Source organism: Nanorana parkeri, unplaced genomic scaffold (genome assembly GCF_000935625.1).
Source record: "Nanorana parkeri isolate BGI_ZX_2015 unplaced genomic scaffold, ASM93562v1 scaffold56, whole genome shotgun sequence".
NCBI classification, from domain to species: domain Eukaryota; kingdom Metazoa; phylum Chordata; class Amphibia; order Anura; family Dicroglossidae; genus Nanorana; species Nanorana parkeri.
This window is the reverse complement of record NW_017306324.1, coordinates 833333-855082: the sequence shown is the minus strand read 5'-3', so window position 1 is coordinate 855082 and position 21750 is coordinate 833333. Positions and strand designations below refer to the sequence as shown.

General features: G+C 48.1%; 1 protein-coding gene across 1 annotated transcript in view; it reads left to right on the top strand.

The window, feature by feature from the left end:
* Positions 1 to 931: 931 nt before the first annotated feature.
* Positions 932 to 21750, top strand: part of QARS (glutaminyl-tRNA synthetase) — a 78325-nt gene continuing 57506 nt past the window's right edge. Inside the window, exons 1-3 of the mRNA XM_018576127.1 lie at positions 932 to 1066; positions 19512 to 19659; positions 21276 to 21385. Of these exons, the coding sequence (XP_018431629.1) occupies positions 953 to 1066; positions 19512 to 19659; positions 21276 to 21385 (372 nt within the window). The 5' untranslated portion in view covers positions 932 to 952. The remainder of the gene's footprint in view (positions 1067 to 19511; positions 19660 to 21275; positions 21386 to 21750) is intronic.

The window sequence follows — 21750 nt, the reverse complement described above, 5'->3', positions numbered from 1 at the left end:
TAACTAGCGTCCAGGGCTGTAGCTACCATGGGGCGCAGCTAGGGCCAACCTGGCTGCGCCCCCTCACCCGTGTTGCCATGGCGAGCACAGGGCGCCAGGCGGCCAATACAGCCGCGGCTCGGCAGGGAGAAGAGGAGCGGCACTGGCTCAAGCTTCTCCTCGGATGCCCGCTGCTCTCCCCCACCTGTACGAACAGAGGACTCTGTGTCCTCAATCTCTTTTTCCATTTCAAAAAACGAAACAAATATTTTTATGCTATTTTGGATTTGGCCCCCAGCACATTATGCGCATCGCCATCCTGGAGGTGGGGCGCATGACGTCACATACCGCACACGTCTGTTGGGGGGCACAATTTTCTGTTCTTGCCTCGGGCGCAAAAGGAGCTAGTTACGGCTCTGCTAGCGTCTCCCAATGCCACCAAGAACAGCTGACCGGGTCTTGGTGGCCCCTGATATCAATTAAAAACGCATGAAGCAAAATCACAACCGGCTTGAGACAGAACAAGTGAAGATTTCTCTTCCATTTTGGGGACAAGTCCAAATTTTGGGTTCACCCTCGCTTTCATTCCAATGGAGCTCAGGGCAGTTAGTGAGTGTAAATCTCTGTAGTGGGAACACAGACAAAAACCTGACAGGGGTTCTATTCCCTCACTATGCCATTCAAATCTGCGAGTTGTACTTTAAATCTCCTCGTTGGCAGCACACATCACCCACGTGCTTGCCCCTTCTTAGCAGGTTGCCTGATGCAACCCGGGTCCCGCCCCCTCTGTGTAGCACCCGCGCCACGCCATTGGCTCCACGCCTACCACGTGTTACGCTCGCGCGCTGCCATTGGCCACGGCGGATTCAATCTCTCAGTGCCGATTGGCCAACGCCCACCAGCGTATCCTTGCTCCATCCCCGATTGGGCGCTTGGCTTTCCTTCCTTCCTTTTTTTTCCTCCCGGCCCCAAGATGGCGGCGGACTCGGTGTCTCTCTTCACTGCTATCGGTTTGAGCGAGCAGAAGGCGAGAGAGACTCTAAAGAACGAGACGCTGAGCTCGGTGCTGAAGGACGCCGTGCTGCAGGTAAGGGGAGCCTGTCACAACTTGGAGGGGAGCCCCCTCTTCACTCAAGCGGACCTGTCACTCCAGCAACGTGCAGACTGCCATCTGGAGTCATTGCTGTGTGCTGATGAGGTGGTAACCCCTCCCCCGTCTGCAGGAAGCCGCGGTGCCTCATTGTCATAACCAGCTCCAAGGGCTGAGTATTGCCCAAAGAGAACCTGTCACTTTTAGGGATACTGATTTTGGGGGAAGGGCCAGGCCTAGCAGCTCTGCCATGTGACCCCTGGAGGGGGGGTAATTGCCTAATTGTTATTTATAATATCGACTTTTTATATCTTAGGACAATATGGTGTGGAGTCTGGTGATAACAGGTCCTCTTAAAGTAGTATTTGGCCTCTTGGCCATGCTCTGAGAGGGTTGTGGATGAGGCCTACATTCAGGGGGTGGGAAAGGATTTCTGTTGTTTCGCAACCTATCGGCATACCAGGGAGTTCCAGTGGTTGGGCGGTTCTGAGGGTACCAACTGGGCCGTACAGAAAGAGACTGGGGCCTGCGCAGAAGTGGGGAGCAATGGGGCTGTACTGTGACCTTTCTATTAAAGTGGATCTAAACCTGAACATTAAAAGAGAGCTATGGGGTAACCTTTTGTTATCCCATAGTCCTCTTTAGGGTCACAAGAGGACATATACAAACCACCTCCCCTGACACAAAGCTCAGTATATAGCGGGCTATTGCCTGCTATATACAGAGAGCGCCACAGCCAGGACGGATGCCGACAATACTGTCGAGATCCACCCAGCTGGCTGATTGACTGCCTATCTAGAGGCGGAGCCTGCTGTGCCCATCCGTTCCTCCAGTCAGCGCTGGAGGATCGGGGAGATGATCTAGAAGTGAGCGAGCGACTTTGTATTCGCTCACTTCCCGATCTATAGATATGGCGTGACATTGAAACTGTCACACGTCGGCTCTCACTATGAGGATGAGTGTAAATCACTCGCCTCATAGTTCTTCTGGTCTAGGTTCACACCTGCACGACACCTGGGACGTGCGTCCTGCACAAATGCAGGCAGCGATTGCCGCGTGGCCTCATTGATTTTAATGGGGTGACATCCGCAGAAAAAGGTACAGGTACTTTTTTTCCCTGATGCACAACGTGCAGCTGTTTTAGCCGCGATCGTGTTCGGAATCACGGCGGGAAACCGTGCGCTCTGCCCAGCGCAACTGGGGTGCCATTAGAAAAGAGTGGCACCCACTGTGTGATCGGTTCACACCTTGGCGACTCCTGACCGCACGGTGACGTGTCGCCTAGGTGTGAACTGAGCTTTAAGATCATATATATTGCGGTCCAGTGTTCTGCGGTTAATTAATTTTGAGTGGCCATCAAGCTGATCATGTCCAGGGGTTTGGCTTTAGTTTAGCCATTTGAACGGCCCCCAAGAACACTAAGGCAATGCAACTCTGAGGCCCTGTTCACACTGAGCGGTTTATCGCGCAGATTTACGCTGCAAAATCGTGCATATATCCACACGATATCGCTCTGTGTACTAAGTCCAATGCATGCCAAGGGAGCTGTTCCCATTTACAACTCCATGTCGCTTGTGCAGGACCCTTTTTTGGCGCGGATGCCGCGATTGTACTCAGCCCAATACGAAAATTTGTGCGATATTGTGCAAATGACAAACGCACAACAAACGCTCGATTTGCAATATTGCAAGTGTGAATGGCGTGTAACGCACACACATTGCAGCGCTGCTTGTGGTGTTACTGTGGATTCTGGTGGAAATAAATGCTGCATGTCCATCGATGGCCAGTTCTTGTGCGCCGGCAACTCGTTCAAAATGAATGGGCTACCTTACAGAGATACTCCAGGAATTGTAAAATGTAACCCTTGCAGTGGGGCTACCCTGGCACTGCAAGGGTTAACTGCGCGTTTTGGGATAGGATCTAAAGAAGAAATACATACCTGATTCTCAGTCCCGCCTGTCTGCAAGACCGGTCCCCCCGGGCTCTGGTGGTCTAAGCACCTGTGACATCATCACGTCTAATGCAGATGCATTAGACAAGAGGACGCCGAGGGGGAGAAAGAGAAGTGAGCGCTATCAGGTGAGTATTTTTACTTTGTTCCAGTGGGTATTATGTGATCGGTCGGGAGGAGAGGAAGGCAGAGAAACAACCGTGGTGCTGGGGTCCATGTGACCTGCAGCGCTTACATCTGAATGGCCCGGAAGCGCTACTAATGGCATGTAAGCAATCAGATTTGTGGGACGGAGAAGGAAGTGTTCATCACCAGATGTGGCTTTTGTATTCCAAAGTATTTGATTCATTTTCCACAATAAATATACAGATTATACAATCACTTTAGTGTCACCAAAATAATAAATATACAATTTCTCCAATCGCTTTAGTATCACCAAAACAACGATAGTGCCTCTTCTTTTTTTTTTTCTTTACTTTAACGTACTCTATTTCATATAGATGTGACCAAAAAAACGTTATACGGTGTGCAATATGGTATATCCATTATTTAAAAAATTAATTAGTGAGAACAAATTACACATTAATATGTATAAAAAGAAAAAAAACAGTTCTTGTGTTCTTAAGTAAGTGCCTTTTTTTAAGTAGATTCCCATTTTTCTATCAATATTCAAAAAACTAGGTAAACCCTAGTGGACCCTACCACACTTTAAAGGAGAACTATGAGGCGAGTGCTTTTCACTCAGCTCATAGTTCTAGCCGACCTGTGACAATGAGACTGTCACAGGTCGGCTCAGTAGATCGGGAGGTGAGCGAACACATACCGGCGTTCGCTCACCTCTCGATCCTGTCACGGCTCTCTGCCGTGACAGGGGAGGGGCTGGATTCCCCCTTCCCCGCTCCGATCCGCCAGCGCTGACTGGCGGAACGGACGGGGGAGGGTACAGCTGGCTCTGCCTCTAGATAGGCAGAGCCAGCTGTCAGTCACGCAGCTGGGCAGATCCCGGCACAATTGTCGGGATCTGCTTCAGCTGCGGCGTCTCAGTATACCGCGAGCTACAGCTCGCGGTATACTGAGCCTAGGGTGACAGGAGGACGCAAGTTTGTGTCCTCCCGTTACCCTAAGGAGAACTATGGGGAAAAGCCCTAACCCCATAGTTCTCCTTTTTAATAAATAATGTTCCCTATATTAATGATGTGCACCATCATGAAATCTCCCATTATATCATAGAACCAAAACAATCTATTCCTTGTGGCTGTGACCAAAACACATTATGAGATATACCTTGTGACGATAGCTGAAATCCATTATGAAATATACATTATAAAAAATCCTTAACGCGAAAGCCATTCCCATTATATAAGGTGTTCATGTTTTTTATAAGGTGTTCATGTGTTTTTTTATAAGTGCCTTTTTATTAAACAAATTCCATTTATCCGCTCTATACCCAGAACCAAGTGAACAGCCATAGGAACAGTTTAGACCAGTGCTTCTTAAAGTGTGGGTCGCGACCCCATATGGGGTCCCGCAAGTAAACAGTGGGGTCGCGATCTGGGCTCCAAGCAAGATTTTTTTATTTTTGTATAATGTGCAGTGTAGTGTATTTTTTAAGGTTGTGACCACCGCTGTGCGCGTGGTACCTTCCTGAGCACGTGCGCGCAGGAAGGTTTTTTTTTTTTTTAAACATTGTTGGAGTTTCCTTTAACCCAGCAGCAGTGGAGCACAGCTGCTGGAGGTAAAGGTAAGGAGGGAGAGGAGGAGGGGGCCTGGTAGTAGGTGGTAATGACACACTGACCGTCCGTTCACCGTGGCGGCGGGGGAGAGAGTTGGGGAGGAGGAGACTAGCCTTTTCTTCTTTCTTCTTGGGAGGAGGAGAGAGACGCTGACTAGGGGAGGGGGAGACACCTACCGACATTGGGGGAAAGAGGGGAGAGACACCGTACGACGCTGGGGTCCCTTAAAAATTTCCTCCGCCAAAAAGGGTTCACGAGTGGAGAAAGTTTAAGAAGGCCTGGTTTAGACCACTATGAATCTTACTGTACCTTTTTGTAAGTTACACTATACACTCTACATCAGGGGTGCACATTAGGTAGATCGCAAAGCGAAAACTGGTAGATCCCGATCGGCTCACTGACCTGTGTCCTGTCCTCCCGCGGTACTCGTGCGGCTGAATGTGGCAGATGCTGCAGACAGGAAGGAGAGAGGAGACTTGGGAAGCTGCTGCTGCAGTGGAGGTAAGAAAAGACAGACAGGGGAGAGACAGCAGATAAAGTGAGAGAAGAGACAGCAGATAAAGTGAGAGAAGAGACAGCAGAAACGGGAGAGAAAGAGAGGAGAGAGCGCAAGTAGAGAGAAAAGAGAGGGTCGGTTGACTTCAATGCACTGCCACACCCCCTCCCGCCCCTGAACGCAAGTGTTTTATCCTTGGTAGATCTCATTGAGCTTGTCATTTTAAAAGTAGATCTCCAGACGAAAAATTGTGGCCGCCCCTGCGCTACCTTAAGTGGTGGGCACTATCATATTTTCTCTCATTTTATATTTAAAACATGATTCAGTGACACAAATAAAAAGACAATAAAACAAGACAAAACCGAACATAAAAAGACCAAACATAAAAGTAAAGAAAAAAAAAAAAAACAGGCGTGGCTTTCGAGGCAACAAAGTCTTTAACGGCGTTAACCCTGATAAGATGGCCGGAGTTGGGCGTTAATGCGAGTACATTTATGTGAATGCAACGCACAAGAATGGACAGGTCTGGGTCCTAAATCTGCGATGTGCTGGCACACGTTGTGCAGGATGGTCCACCTTGGTCACCATCATAGTGGACAGTGAAATCAGTATCAGTAAGTGATTTCAGTCCACAAGAGGAGCCAGGACAACTGTGCAAGACTGAAGGGAAGGCCGCAGGTCAGATATAAGGACTGGCTGTTGTCAGAGGTGAAATATGTCGATTTAGGCCACCAGCTTCTTATGTCTTTTGGGGGCATCAGCAGCGAGATCTCCCTTTTTAATGGCTCTATTCCCACCTACTTGGAGTTTTGTATGGTCCCATGCTTCCATCATATACTATAAGTGAGAGTTCCGTGTAAAGGAAAAAGCAGATGTATTGAGGGGGAAGCCGCAACCTCGGAGATCTCATCACCGGAGGCCCTGAGATCTATGAGAACGGGTCATTTTGCTCATCGTCATCCAGAAAGAAAAAATCTAAATATGAGGACTGATTTTGAGGGCCTATTATTCACACGATCACCTCACAGCAGTGTATGTGATACCACAAAACATACCAGCACACATTACATGCATTGCGGTGCCATTCATTCTGAACAATATCCCAGTGCACCTTCCTGGCATGTGTGTGTGCGTTGCCCTGCTGCCAAAAATGGTGCATGCCATATATTTGGTGCGTTTTGGTGTGCTGGCAGCCCAATAATTTCTAATAGACCAACTCGGCGCATGTTGATACACAGAATAGAGTGCGTCAGTGCTTTGGAGTGGTCTAAATGGGCCTTATTACTAGCTGATCATTTTTTGCCTGTGTCTCCACTTCCTGTCCCAGTAACATAACAAAGCCAGACTTAATCTTTCCAAAGTGAAAGTGATTCCCCCTCATAGACAGTTGTCATAACGTGTCTCCCCATTGTAACTTTTCCCCTCATTTCCTGTTTTGGTGACCGCTATAACATTATGGATTTATCATCCATAATGGTCTTTGGTGATGAGGCTCGCCAGGACAGGCAGGGTGAGGGCGAGACGGGGGTTGCCTGAACAGGCAGGGTTGGGGCGAGACGGGGGTTGCCTGAACAGGCATAGATGGGCAGAGCCTGATGGGTTCTAACCCTCCCACACTTATCCGAAAGTAAAAAATACAAGTTTTGTCTCTACATGCTATGAATGTGGAACATTTCTACACATTGCGACACTCTGCAGTTTACGCAATGCTGTGTTGTTACCTTTCTGTTGTGACAGCTCCCTGGGAACACGTCTTCTTTCTGTACAGGTTCTGTACTGTCTGCCGCCTACACATGGGAGAGGTGACTACAGAGTGTACTGCTGCACATGGATAATAGACAGCCATAGGAAACCATCCGCTCCAGGATTTGGACCTGAGCCCGTGCGACATTCTAGGGAGGGACGGCTCCATCTTTCTGTTTTTGGCTGAGCTTCAAATCGCACCTCTGCACTGATAAATAAAGGCTTTCTATGCAAATGCGTTCCTGCATAAGTTTTAATATGTATCTGCCAAAATGCCCCAGAAACGCTAAATATAATGCTTGGTCAGAAAAAAACCCGGTAAAATGTTTGCGCTTACCAAGACAAGTCATTAGCAATAATAAGCCAAAGAGTCCCATTCACACCAGAGCCACCGCGATCCGCTTCTCAACAGATGTGGATGGATGCCATCGGAATGGCACGGGTCACACCGCTCCGTTCTGTTGGAGCATGCGCTACTTTTTCAGCGCAATTTATTGCAGCGGTGTGAACTATCGCCATTCATTTTTCGGTGCCCATGCGCTGGCATGCATTGAAATACAGATCGGAAGGTGCAATCGCTAGTAAACGCACCCTCTGTTGGCTTACGATTTACCTTTCAGTTTTGGTGTAAACTGGCCCTAAAAAAAAAAAAGGGAACTTTCGATGCATCTTAAAGCGGAACTACGGTCTGTAAGAATACATTTCCGGAAATGTTACAATACGCTGCAGCAGTGTCCATTAAAAAAATATTTAAAGAAGTATTAAGGTCTGGGCGTTTTTTGCCGCTAAGCTGCAATATTGCTTAGACAGCCCTAAAGCGGAACTTGTGATGTGAACCACGAACTGAGAGGATCAACAAAGGAGATTTTATTGTTTGGAGTGCCACTTTAGGTTATGCCCAGCGTTCCTCTAAAGCAGGGCTAGCCAAACATTGGCCCTCCGGCTGTGGGTGGAACTACAAGTCCCATGAGGCATTGCCAGACTTTGAGAGCCAAAGGCATGATTACCTAGACCAGGGGTGGGCAACTCCAGCTGTGCTTTAACTACAAATCCTATCATGCCTCTGGGAGTCATGCCTGTTACGGTCAGTCTTGCAATGCCCCATGGGACTTGCGGTTCAACAGCTGGAGGGCCGGTGATGCCCACCCCTACCCTAGAGTCAGAGGCATGATGGGATTTGTGGTTTTATGGCAGCCAGAGGGCTGTAGTTTGGCCATCCCTGCTCAGCAGCAAAGCCAGCGTTATGTAATTTTGTGGCCAAATGTAGCCGGAGATCTACGGGTGGCACACGTTGCACCCGACAGATTGAATGCGCGGGTGTTGTTTTGAACACGCACTTGTCTATTAATAACCGATGTTACATAGCCGCGTACTAAATACATCTCTTGGCGTGAGCTCATCAGCGACATCCGGGGCCCACCGCTGCCGGGAGGAAGATTATGGGCGTCACTCCGGAGATGCCGGTTTTTCTGGTACAAAACTGGCTTTTCAACAATCACGCTCCAACTGGAGCGAGCATGCAAGGGTTTTCAGCGGAAACGTAGGCGTGCCGAACATTCGCCGTGTCACAGTTTTCCTAAATTTTCGCAGCCTTTTTTTTTTTTTGTTTTTTTTCTCTTTCAATCCTGTTGTTCCAGGAACTTCACAGAAGCAATTTTAGACGTCGCTTTCAAGTCTTGACTTGCTTGCCGTTCCATATTTTAGCGATCTCTGTATTACGCATTGAACCCTGCTGAGATCAGATCAGTGAGGCTGGACATGGACGAGATGCAGACTGCACAGGGCTAAATAACAGGTTCCCTTTAGGGCCAATTCACACCAGTGCAATGTGTTAATCACACGGTTCCGGCAATTCTATGTTGAGGGCTAGCTTATGGGCCCATTCCTACCTCCTGCCCGCAATGACACTGACCGCACCGCGATGTGCGGAACCACAGTAGAGCATGCACTACTTTGTTGTTTTTTTTAATTGCTTCAGAACGCACGGTATTGCAGTAGCGCACTTTGCGGTGCGATCGATTGCATTGTGGGTGGGAATGGGCCCTTAGGGCCGGTTCACACCACAAACGGTGCGTTTCAGAGCGGTCAGCCTCCAGAACGCACTGTATCACAACCCGGCTGACTCCTTGCGTTCAGGGAGGGGAGGGGGCATGGCGCTGCATTCTATTCGAAGGCACTGCAGCCACACACCCCGCCCGCACACGCGTGGCACATCAGTGCCTGCATTCTGGTCCAGTGCGATCTGCATATATAGTGCTTGCAGCATCTTTGCAGATTGCACTGGACCGGAAAGCAGGCACTGATGTGCCGCATGTTTGGGTGTGAGCGATTGCACTGTGGCCCTAATGGTAGCCCTCCCCAGCTTCATAGAATTACCTTTCTTTCCAACCCCCCCCCCAGCATAAGTCAAGCTTTGTGTAAGCTGCAGTCAAAGCTTACTCAGGGCTATGGCCGAGTGTGAGACAGCTGTGATTGGCCCAGTGCTGTCACATGCTCCTTCATACCTGGAAGTACTGGGTATTTCCTTTTAGCTTCTAGTGCTGAAGGGAGCGGCGGGGCAGGGAAGACGGGTATGTGCTGGGGCCATATGGGAGATTAAAGCAAAGCTGTTCCCTGCAGCCTTTTTGTAGCCACTTCCTGCCTGCATGCACTCTTTCCAGCGATGGCTGCATGGCAATTCTCAGGGATAGTTTCCTGATGATAACATGTCTATGTAATGTGTGTTGAAAGGGTTCTAATCAGTGTCAATCGGAAGGCTGTGCGGCAGGGTGACAGCACAGGACCACAATTGGGTTACCAGAACAGAGAGTTCCCTACAACAGGAAGTGTCTGAACAAGGCCCATCATGGCAGGATAACCAGTGATTATTTTAATGAAACCTGATTGAAAATGATGTTTGAAATGACATCACCGTGTTAGCGTTTTAGATGAGATTTTAGCTTTAATATAAGGAGTATTAGTGAAATGCAGACGTGACAGGGACTCTTTTAAAATGACTGCAGGTTCAGACTGACTGGCTCCTGAATTCTATCTCCGCAACCACCTGTCTTAAGAAATCTGCTGCCGAGCGTGGAATGTTGCCTCGCGCTGACAACGGGTCCGTCACAGGGCCCCCCTCCCCGAGGCCTTTCCGCATGCTGCTGCCTTGTGAAGAATGAAATTGGCCGGCGTAATAAATGGCTGGTACAGTAATCGTCGTCAGGCAGAATGTTTTGTAACCCGATTCTGTAATCGGTCGCTTCCTGAAATAGGTTTGGGAGGCCCCAGCGACATCTGTTGATACACGTGTAGAGCTTTGGCAGGCCGGTCCTTATTATAACGCGTGCGTCTCAAATTTGGAAACGCCGTAAAACACTCTATACTTGTTCTGTTGCAGAGAATATATATAGAATAGAACATCTCGGGCAGCAGGTCGGAACCTGATCGTTAAAGTGACACTAAGCTCAGGAGGTAAATGGAAAATACCCCCAACTATGAACAACAATGTCTCTTATTTGTGTGTCACTCGGCTGTAGATCCTCCAATCATCTCTGAATTGGTGCTGACACTGTCCTTCCTTCTGGAGGGGGGCTACTTCTGTTCCCCATGTGTGTGTTGTAAAGTAGTCACCGCTCCTGTGATGGACTACAATCCCATGTTTAGTAGGGATGCACTGATACTGTTTTTTTGGTATTGAGCAGAGTACCAATGATATATTTATTTTGGTACTTGCTATTACTGATACCGGAAGTCCCATTGAGGAAGCCGGGCCCTGTGTAATGACTCGCCACCTGGCTTCCCGATTAGCAGGTAAGCGGTTTCCATGCTTCCTTCGTCACCAGGTGACGAGGAAGCAAGGAGAAGGCTTCCCGGCTAATCCGGAAGCCGGGTGGCAAGTCATTACACAGGGCCTGGCTTCCTGATTGGCCGTGAAGCTGGCTCCATGCTCCCTCATCACCAGGTGACGAGGGAGCATGCAGCCGGCTTTCTGGCCAATCAGGAAGCCGGGGGGCGGGTAATGACATGCTGCCCGGCTTCCTGATTTGGTCAGGAAGCTGGCCAATCAGTAAAATGGGCTGCGAGTCATTACATGCTGCCTGGCTTCCCGGCCAATCAGGAAGCTGGGGTGGGGGAGTCATTTCCCACCCCCTGGCTTCCGGATTGGCCAAGAATCACGCTCCCTGGTGACGAGGGAGCATGGAGCCGGCTTCCTGGCCAATCAGGAAGCAGGGCGGCGTGTAAATTACTCGCCGCTCAGCTTCCTGATACCAGAAGTTCCTTTATCGGCATAGCCAATGGGAGCAAGAGTATTCGCCCAAATACTCTATCAGTACCGGTACTTGGTGTAGCGGTATTAATGCATCCCTAATATTTACTTTACTCATTTTGGGATTTAGAGCTAGAGCCCCCCCCCCATTCTGTTTAGAGCCGAGAAGGGAAGGGTTTTTCTTGCTGTGTCCACATTGGGGAGATTGCCCATTACATCCTGTTCCAGGGGCCACTGGATTCCCCCCATGAGCACCGTGAGGGGATATTTTTTTGCCCAACAGGGAGACGGCCCTGAAAACCTTTCCGCCAGTCTAACTCCTCTCCCAATCTATGGAAATGTCACTCCAGGCTCCCTTCCAATCTGATCTTCATGCAGACAGCTGAATGCACAAATATACACATCGGGAAGCTGTATTTCTGTCCATGCAGCCCTGAGATTTACACAGTTCTGTCACACAGCATCACCATGGCAGGGCAGGACATCTTTTCAGTGCCAGAGTTCCGCAGCACTTGCCTGTCTAGTCCCTTCCCCCAGCCTGTGACAGGCCAAGTGATAAATAAGCAGCAAACTGATAAGCTCATCTCTCCGTCACACTACTCTCTCCTCCTGTCAGCAAGCTCCTTGCACAGCTGATAGGCCCTTTGTGCTGTTTCTCCCTCTTCCAGTCTAAACTTTGCTGTGTAGTACAGGCCAGGGGTGGGCAACTCTGACCCTCCAACTGTTGTGGAACTAAAAGTCCCATGAGACATTGTGAGACTGACAGTTACAGGCTTGACTCCCAGAGGCATGTTGGGATTTGTAGTTAAAGCACAGCTGGGGGGGGCTGGAGTTGCCCACCCCTGGTGTGGGTGATAGAAAAGCATAGCCGAGTACTTTGCTATGTGAAATAATCGCGTCTCTGTCCTGTGTGCAGAAATGCAGCTCGAGTCGTTTTTACGGCACAATCTAATTCGTGACCCTCACCAGACCCTTTTCCATCCGCTCCGCTAGTTCTTCTGGGTATTCTTTTATAGCCCATTAGCCGCATCCTGTACCGATCGATGATTATTTCACTGCCAGCCGGTCATACCAGGACACGAGCTTACCTCCTGCGGCTCCTGCTTCCTCCGAGTTCAGAGGTGGTCGCTCTGCGCTGGAAAACTAAAACGCTCTCCCGGCAGTACGTGAACAGTATGTCCGTGCGGTTTCTATACTTGTGCTGGTTTAATGAAGCCATGCACACATTTAGGTGGGTGGGAGTCCAGAGTCCCCAGTCGGGAGGATCCGGGTTTAAAAGAGGATCGTACCGAAATTAATTTTTATACCTTTTTTTTTTTGTTTTGTTCCTGCACCATACAAGCAATCGGGCGACTCCATAGTTACCTGAATGCTTTTATATATTCAAAGTAAGGCTGCAACAACTAATCGATAATCAGAATCGTTGGCAACTATTCTCATCATTGATTAGCTGCTTTTCGATTAGTTGCCGCCATTAGTTGCTGGCTGCAGTGGTCTATGTCCCTTTCCATCCCCGCTGCTCTCCCCGCCTGTAGAGGCAGCGGGGACACGGACCACTGTCCCCGCAGCCAGCACCAGCGGGGAGGAGTGACTCTGCAATCCCCAGTTCCTCCTCCGTGGCCCGACGGCCCGCCCCCTTCTCTGCTTCACTATGCCTCCTCTTCTGTCGGTGTTCTAGAAATCCCTTGGACTTGAGTCCGAGGGATTGATAGAACCCTGGCGTCAAGTCTCCCATCAGCGGCTGGAAACAATATAGCCAACCTGCTACTGGATATTTTAAATTGAATTGCAATAGCAGGCTGGCTATTGCACCCGCCCACTGTTTGCTGTCAATCAGCGGAGGAGGACCTGATGGAACTTTCTCCTTCAGTTCCCTCCTCTGCTGATTGACAGCAGGCAGTGGGCGGGTGCAATAGCCAGCCTGTTATTGGCTTTGCAATTTTAAAAATAACCAATAACAGGCTGGCTATTGCTCCAAGCAACTGCCTGCTGTGTTGACATTCAGCAGCTGAATCCAGTGGCAGCTGAATCCAGTGAAGTGGAAAGGTGACTAGGTCTAGAAGACCCCTAATGTCACCTTAAAGAGAACCAGTCACCTATGTGCCATCATATAGGGGGGCTTGTGAGGCCCCCATGTAATAGCAATGAGTTGAAAAAAAAATTAACCCACCCCACCCAAAAAAAATTGAAAGTCCCCTAGCCCTGCAAACGTGCATATACTAACTGAAACACAAGTCGGGTGCACCTACATGGAAAACCAACGATTGCACTGCACATGTCGGGTATCGCCGCATATTTTTTATTTTTTTTATTCATTTGATTTAATTGACCGATTATGAAAATAATAGTTAGATGCCGCCCTAATTAAAAGCTATAATTTGTCAAATGAAAAGGATGTTTTTAAATGCCCCTCACTTATGTTACTGCCGTTGCGGTACAATGGCTGGACGGCAACCAGTTAGAGTTCCCCATCTTCGCCCCGCCTTCTCCCCATCTTCGCCCCGCCTTCTCCCCACCTTAGAACAGAACTAAGGGAGGCCATTGCTACACTTCTTCTGTGAATACTACCGTGTTTCCCCGAAAGTAAGACCTACCCCGAAAATAAGACCTAGTGCTATCATCAGGGATTTCTGTAATATAAGACCTACCCCGAAAATAAGACCTAGTTCGGTGGTAGGTCTTATATTACAGAGATCCGCTAGGTCTTACTTTCGGGGTATAATAGAATTTTACATGTCACGGCCGCAGCTCCCTCCCTAGCGGCCGTGACATGGGCAGAGAGCGGCCGCAGCTCCGTACCGCCCCCCCCGCCAGGCACGCCTCCCCGCACGCCCACCTGTCTGGCTCCCTGGACGGCATTACAGCTGAGAGTGGCCGCAGCTCCCTCCCTCCCGCACGCACGAGCAGACAGCTGCAGCCAGGTACACATAAGACACCCCCCCTAGTGTCTTTTTTTGTGAAAAAAAAAAAATATAAGTCACTGTCTTATTTTCGGGGAAACACGGTAGTTGCCTGGTTGTCTTGCTACCTCTGCGGTTTCAGTCCTTTTCGGTCACTGCCTCACCAAAACTATTCATGTTAGGAAAGTGGAAATCCTTATTTACACATTTGTTCCGGGTCAGTGATTCAAACATTGAAGTGTTTTTTTGTTTTTTAAGCAGACATCACCTTTTTAAATTGTTTCTGTGTAGGTCAACTCTACTGCCCGCCGTGCGTTTGTTTTATTTTTACCTGAAAGCGTCACTCGGAGAAGATGGAGAAAACATCTTGTTTCTGAAAACAGGATGAAAAGCTTTTTGGACTTCTATGTTGTGTCAGGATGACGTGTGTGTCAATTACATCCCTTTTGTGTTTTAAGCCGCACAGGGGAGCAGCCGAAGGAAATTAACATTCATTAATCTGAACCTGTTGCACAAAGTCCCAGCCTGGGGAGGGGAGCAGAACTCATTCCGATTTGTTGTACACCTTTGTATCCGATTTCCATGTGGAGTACTATGCTGAGCGAAGATTACGTACGTACACACACGCACGCGCACGTACACCAAGGCACTCATATCTAAAATGGCCACATGATTCCATGTTTTGTTTTCTAACTTGCCTTTGTCAGCGGAGGGTGTCCTGCCTCAAGTTCTTATCTTCTCTGCTTCTTGTTGAGTTTGTACCCCCGATTCCATGCTAAGCACCATGTGGGAATCCCGCTCCCCATCACCACGCCGGAGTGCCACTAAAATAACTGAACATTGACCATCTAATTGGCTGCAGGCTCGGCCCAAAATTTTCGGACTGGCTCCTTCATCTGTGTATAGAGCGTGATGACTCGCTGACCTTAGACCACTGTAGCAGAGGGGGAGAGAGGCGGAAGGGACCGGTCTAAGAACACGCTGGCTCCAAGGGTCAGGCGAGTATAACTTCATTTCTCTTCCTAGACCAAAACGAGCAGTAAAATCTCGCAGTGCAGGGGTAGACCCACTGCAAGGGTTTATAAAATGTTCCCCAGAGTTCTCCAAACGGATATAACAAAACCTGCTTATCAGTCTGCCACTTCCACTGACCAGTCACAGGCTGGGGGAGGGACAAGACCTGTAAGTGTTCTTTAACTGCAGCAGAGAAAAATCAGGTCCCCTGTCTGCCTAGCAAGATTGTGCTGTGTGGCAGGGCTGTGTTAGTCTCGGGACCGGATGGATTGAAATTTCGCTCACCTCTCGATCCTGTCACGGCTCTCTGCCGTGACGGGAGGGGCTGGATTTCCCCGCTCCGATCCTCCAGCGCTGACTGGCGGAACGGACAGGGGAGGGGGCGGGTACAGCTGGCTCTGTCTCTACCGTGTTTCCCCGAAAATAAGACACTGTCTTATCTTTTGGGGCTGCAAAAAACACACTAGGTCTTATTTTCGGGGTAGGTCTTATTTAAATTTTAATGTACAACAATCCACACTTATGTATAAAAGTCTACATGTATTCATATACAAAAATATGGTGATCAGGGGTGCTGTACCTTTCCAAGAGCAATTTGCTAACCAATGGTCACAACTAGGTCTTATTTTCGAGGTAGGTCTTATATCTTAGCAATTCCCAAAAATAGTACTAGGTCTTATTTTCGGGGAAACAGGGTAGATAGGCAGAGCCAGCTGTCACTCACGCAGCTGGGCGGATCCAGACATAATTGTCTGGATCCGTTTCAGCTGCGGCGTCTCAGTATCGTGGTATACTGAGCTTAGGGTGACGGGAGGACGCTAGTTTGTGTCCTCCTGTTAACCTTAGGAGAACTATGAGGAAAAGCCCTAACCCCATAGTTCTCCTTTTAAAGGCTGCTCCAACTGGTCAGGGAAAACCGGCAAACAAAAGAGCGCCTCCATAGTGCAAAACTGTTTTAATGAAGCAAAAAAAGAACAGCTAGGACTGTACTTACAAACAAAGCTAGGACTGTACTTGCAAACGACTTTTGAATTCAGTAATGTAAATTGGATGAGTATACGAAATCACAGAGTTTGCAATTCTTCCACGGGTTGACGCGTTTCAGAAGCCACACTCCTTTTGTCAGAACCGATCATGAGGCGCGTCAACCCGTGTAAGACCTGCCGTGGTGCAGCACTAACTTATTTGGATTGTAAACTCCATTCTTTTTATTTTTTGCTTCATTAAAACTGCTTTACACTATGGGGGCGCTCCTTTTGTTTTAGGTTTATTCTACAGTCCAAAAGGGAGCAAATGAGAGTTCATTGTTTGTGTTTACGTTCACTTTATACACAGATGAGATCACTTTGATGACCTTTAGTAGAGTTGCAGTTAGAATTGACTTCTCACATCGTCGTTACACATGCAGGGGGGTCGCCCTTTCACTGGCAGACCTCTGCTTGAAGGTCAGGCACATCTCCTTTTCTGTCCTCTCCCGTATAAACACCAAACTGAGAACAAAAAACAAAACTGGTGCAATCCAGCAGCGATCAGCTGGTTTCATGGTAAATATGTACATTCCAAGCAAGTAAACAAACACTGAACTGGGAATATCCTTTTTATTGAATGAAAACATGACAGAGACGGGCTCACGAGGGAACGAAACTCATCATCTTACTATGACTCTGTATAAAATACCCACAACAAGGAAATGCTAAAGAACAGGTCTGAACTCCTTGTCATTGTATTCCCGAAACCTCCCCTAGGACTCTAGAATGAAAGATCTCACTGTGCCTCCTGTACAATAAGTGAGGCCCCAGCCACACGCCATCCGCCATTTAACGCAGGGGCACCAAAAAACAATTGGCTGTGAATGAGGCCAGTTCACATTGCGCGATCCGTTCCATTCCGTTGCAGTGCTATGAAGATAAAGCATGCTCTACTTCTATTTTTTTTTTTTTTTTAGCACAACGTAACGGATTAAAAAGGGATGTAACCGCAATGCAGCGCAACAGAAGTAAAAAAAATAAAAAATTTATGTGTCCACTCAGGAAATGTTAATTAAAATAAAGATTGGCAAAAAAAAAACAACCCGGAATGGAAGTCAACAGAGGTTGAAATTGCAATTCAATGGACCCTTCGGTGACTTATTTCCTTCGCATTTTGATGTGAATGGGCCCTGAGGGTTGTCACCTTAGGACAGGAAATGCGTTGCTGGCAGGATCACCAGCTGAAAAGGGGCCCGAAGAAAGAGACTAGGCGACACCTCACCGTGCGGCATGTTTCCGCACAGATTGCTGCGCGGTCAGGAGTCGCCAAGGTGTGAACCGGTCCAGCTGTGGGTGCCATTATTTTCTAATGGCACCCCAGTTGCGCGGGGCGGATCATGCGGTTTCCCGCCGCGATTCCGCCTGTGTGAGTAAAAAAATGCTGCGAGTGGTGTCGCAAAAAGGTACTTGGACCTTTTTTTTTTTTAAGCGATTGCCGCGAGACTGTCACCACATTGAAACCAATGGGGCCGCGCGACAATCGCTGTGTGCACCAGCACACGATCGTGTGTCCCGGGTGTAGTGCAGATATGAACCTAGCCTTAAGCGAGCACCACATCGGAGGACTGTTAATCTGCAATATTAGTCTTGTTTTTGGGTGTAGATGCACTTTAAAGCGTAGCTAAACCCCAAAACATGAAGGGAATATATTGCAGCTTTCCTGTCCCTAGATGTGGTGGCTGCATTTTTTTTTCTATTTTAAGACATCCGTCTTTTTATATTTTTTTCTCCTTTTATTTCAAGCTTATGATCTGGCAAGTAACACACTTCTGCCCTAGGGTGACAACGCTGTATGGTAAAGGAACTAAGCCACCCTAGGACAGCAGCATTGTCACCCTGTGGGGAGGGGGGTGTTAGATGCACTTGCTAATTTAGATGGGCATGAGTAACAAATTAAATCAAATATGACGTTTTTGATATGCTTCAAGTGATCTCATCAAAGCATCTGGTGCCCATATTGACCCTTTGCGGTCTGTGGAAATGTAGGGAGTATCAGGTCATTATGGGCAGCAGCTCTTTCAGGCCTATTAGTAGGGCTAGGTAATCCCTATCAGTGTGAAGATTTATTTTCAGATTGTCAGTCTGTACTGTGCGGGGTTTCTAGTTTCGCTGCCCAGGCTGCAGCACTCAATCACCAGCACAGAACCAGACCCGTCCAATGACGTCAGCGGCAGATGGCAAACTATTCAGAACTTGTTAAGGGGTAGTGGGGGTGGGCTCTCGGTTTACAGCCCCCTTCATACAGAGGAAACCCTTTACTTGCAATCGCTGTACAGCCAGGTGCAGGGAAACGTCCCTCCTAAGTAATTAAGTAGTTAAACTTTTTTAGAAGATGTTTTTGGTATATTCAATAAAACAGTTCAAGTTACAATGTGCTATAGCCCACAGCAACTCGATTTCAGATCACAGAGAGACCATTTGGTTGCTGTGGGCCACCGTAGATGCCTGTATTGTGTGCGATTACTCTATAAAGAGAACCAGTCACACTGGGACTTGTGCTAAAACCTGATTAGTATGTAAGCCCTAAACCAATTTTTTCAGTATGCTGGGTATCATACCTCACTGTATACAGTGGTTCTTGCCAGTAACAGCTCTTCCTGTTACAGGCTGACAATGCTAAGCCGTAGCCTTTATAATTGGTAGCAGCGTTGTTGGCCTGCCGTGTGCACTCCTTCAGTTTGCTGAGTCGGGGAGAGCCCGGCGGCCCCAAGAGTCGGGGAGAGCCCGGTGGCCGGTCTAAAGCATTGTGTATAGCAAGCTGACAGGGTTGCTGTTACTGGCAGAATGTCCAGATAAGAAACGGCAACAGATTCACAAATAAAAAGATTTGATTAAATGAACTGTACACAGTGAGGTACGATGCCAATCATACCGGAAAAATAGGTTATGGGCTTACATGCACATCAAAGTGAACCTGCGCACTGCCCGTGCACAAGACTGTATAATGAGATGCTTGTACAAACCCAATGGAGACCACTTCTCATTATTATTATTATTATTAATTTAATAATGTCAATTATATAAAGACAACAGTGAACATCGGCTTGTAAAGTATTTGCAGGGCCAGGGTCTTCGCTGTCTGTTCTTTCAACTCAAAATGAACCGGTTACTTTGCCCATACAGGGCATGGTGACAGGTTCTCTTGCAGCCCACTCTCCTTCCCAGTGATCTGATGGGATATAAAGAGGATCCATTCATTTGTTCCAGTTTTTAGTTTTCATTGTCCTGCACTCGGGTTTATGAACGTATAATTTTATTCTCATTCAACCTTACTACACGATGATGTGTTCTAGTAAATCTCAGTAGTCATGTGCTGTATGCTTGTTTTCAGGCTCAGTCCATTTTGGGTCCATCCATTGACAAGGTAACCGGAACACTCCTCTACAATGTGTCCACACGCCTCAAGGATACAAACAGACTGGGCTTCCTGGTGGGCTACATCACCAGCAAGAAGATCGGGACGGATCTACAGCTCAATGGTACTTTTATTGTAATTGGTGACTAGCGGAGGGGGATACAGAGCTACAGTATGTGGACACAGTTTACTCCTGCATGAGGATTTGTTGTTTTTTTTTTTTGTTTTTTTTTCAAACAGATCCCTTATTTACCCACTGACCCCAAATGACAAGACCCTCAAGAGCAAAAATGTTATATATTGCATGTTACCAGACCTTAGCTGTGGTATTTTTCCTGTCTTCACCTGGTGATCCTGCCAGTAACACACTTCCTGTACTAGGGTAACAACGCTGACTCACTATACGGTATCTGTTCAGGAGCAGCCTTGCCACCCTAGGATGCTCATTAGTGATCTGGGCTACAGAACACCTCACTCTCTCCTCCTCTATAGAATATAGAGGGTAGTTGGCAAAGGAGAGCTTAGCAGGAATAATAACCCTCCTTGGGATTTCAGTGTAAGAGACATGCTATGTTGTCGGATCAGTACAGGAAGTTAGGAGCTCACTGGATTTCTGGAAGATCAACAGGTATTTTATTGTACATATACAGCCTTTTATTTTTATAAGGAATGCCTGTTTTCGTGCAGGATTCAGGCACAGGTCAGGCATGCTCCCGGAAGAGCATGGAACTATAGAGAGATGTACTTCTAGCTAGGGATGCACCAATACTAGTATCGGTGCCGATGCAGAGTATTTGGGTAATTACTGGTACTCGCCCAAATGCTCCGATGCCTAGCCTGATACTTCCGGTATCAGGAAGCCGGGCAACGCGTCATTACACGCTGCCCAGCTTCTTGATTGGCCGGGAAGCCGGCTCCATGCTCTCTCGTCGCTTGTGACAATGACGTGCTGCCTGGCTTCCTGATTGGTCCGGAAGCTGGACAATCAGGAAGCCAGGAGCCGTGTAATGGCGCGGCGTCCGGCTTTCTGATTGGTCGGGAAACCGGCTTACTGCTCCCTCGGAGCAAAAACCTGAGAAAAAATATCGGTACTCGATACCGAAATACCGGTATGGGTGCATCCCTGCTGATAGCCTAACGATGGTTGGCTTTATCCTCCCAGGGCAGAGCAGCCATGTTACCTTAAGGATATATGGGGGTACTCTAAACGCCCTTAGGTCAGCATACTGTATAAGCAGAGCTATCTTTAATATTTGCGAGGTCTGCTCTGCCAAGTATTATTTAATTGTAGAGATGGAGGTGCGGTGGGCTGGAGTGACCGAGGCAGACGTTGCCACCATCATTCATCTTGCGGGAAACCGATAGCGATTAGCACAGCTTTTCTAACCTTCCTATGTTAGTCTGTTGGCTGGTTTCCTCTTATTGACCGTTGTTTTTTTACTTTCAAATACTGTTCTTCCCTAATGTGACCCGCGCCATAATGCTGTATAGATCCGGCCCTTGTGTTCATTTACTCCTCTCAGGTTCACCTCGGGATACGCGCAGGTTCTTGCCTGCATGCCCTCTGGGGTCTTCTCAAGCAGCTATTTTATTAAACCACTAATGTGTTAAAAATTAAATTAGCTCCACAGAGGATCACAGCGTGCGTACATCGACTTTCCTTGTCCTGTTAATTTGATTATCCTCCGGTCCCCTTTGGCTGAGCAAACGATCTACTTTTTTTTTTTCCCTTCTATCCAGCCGCCTTGGATTATGTAAAAGGCCACCCTGTGGACCCCATTGATGTGGCCGGTTTTGAGAAGGAATGTGGAGTGGGAGTAGTTGTGACGCCAGAAGAGATAGAAGAAGCTGTAAGTATTTGTATTCTCTCTTCTATCATGTTTTGCAGATACCAAGCTAGTTTAAAGTGCACCTGTCATGAGAGAATTATGCAGGCTGCTATTGATGACCTTGCCTCTTGAGAATGTTTGCTGCCTGGTCATAGTGATGCTTTGGCTTCAGTGCTTGGAATCACTGTCCTGGAACAAGTATTGGGATAAGGAATTCTGACACTTATTTAGGGCCGGTTCACATCACAAATTCTGCGTTGCAAAGCGTTCGGCCTCTGGAACGCAAGGCGGCCAACTTCCTGCGGGAGGGGGCGTGATGGTGCATTGAAGTCAATGGCACGGCAGCCACGCCGCCCGCATTGCGATCACCCGGAACGCAGGCACAT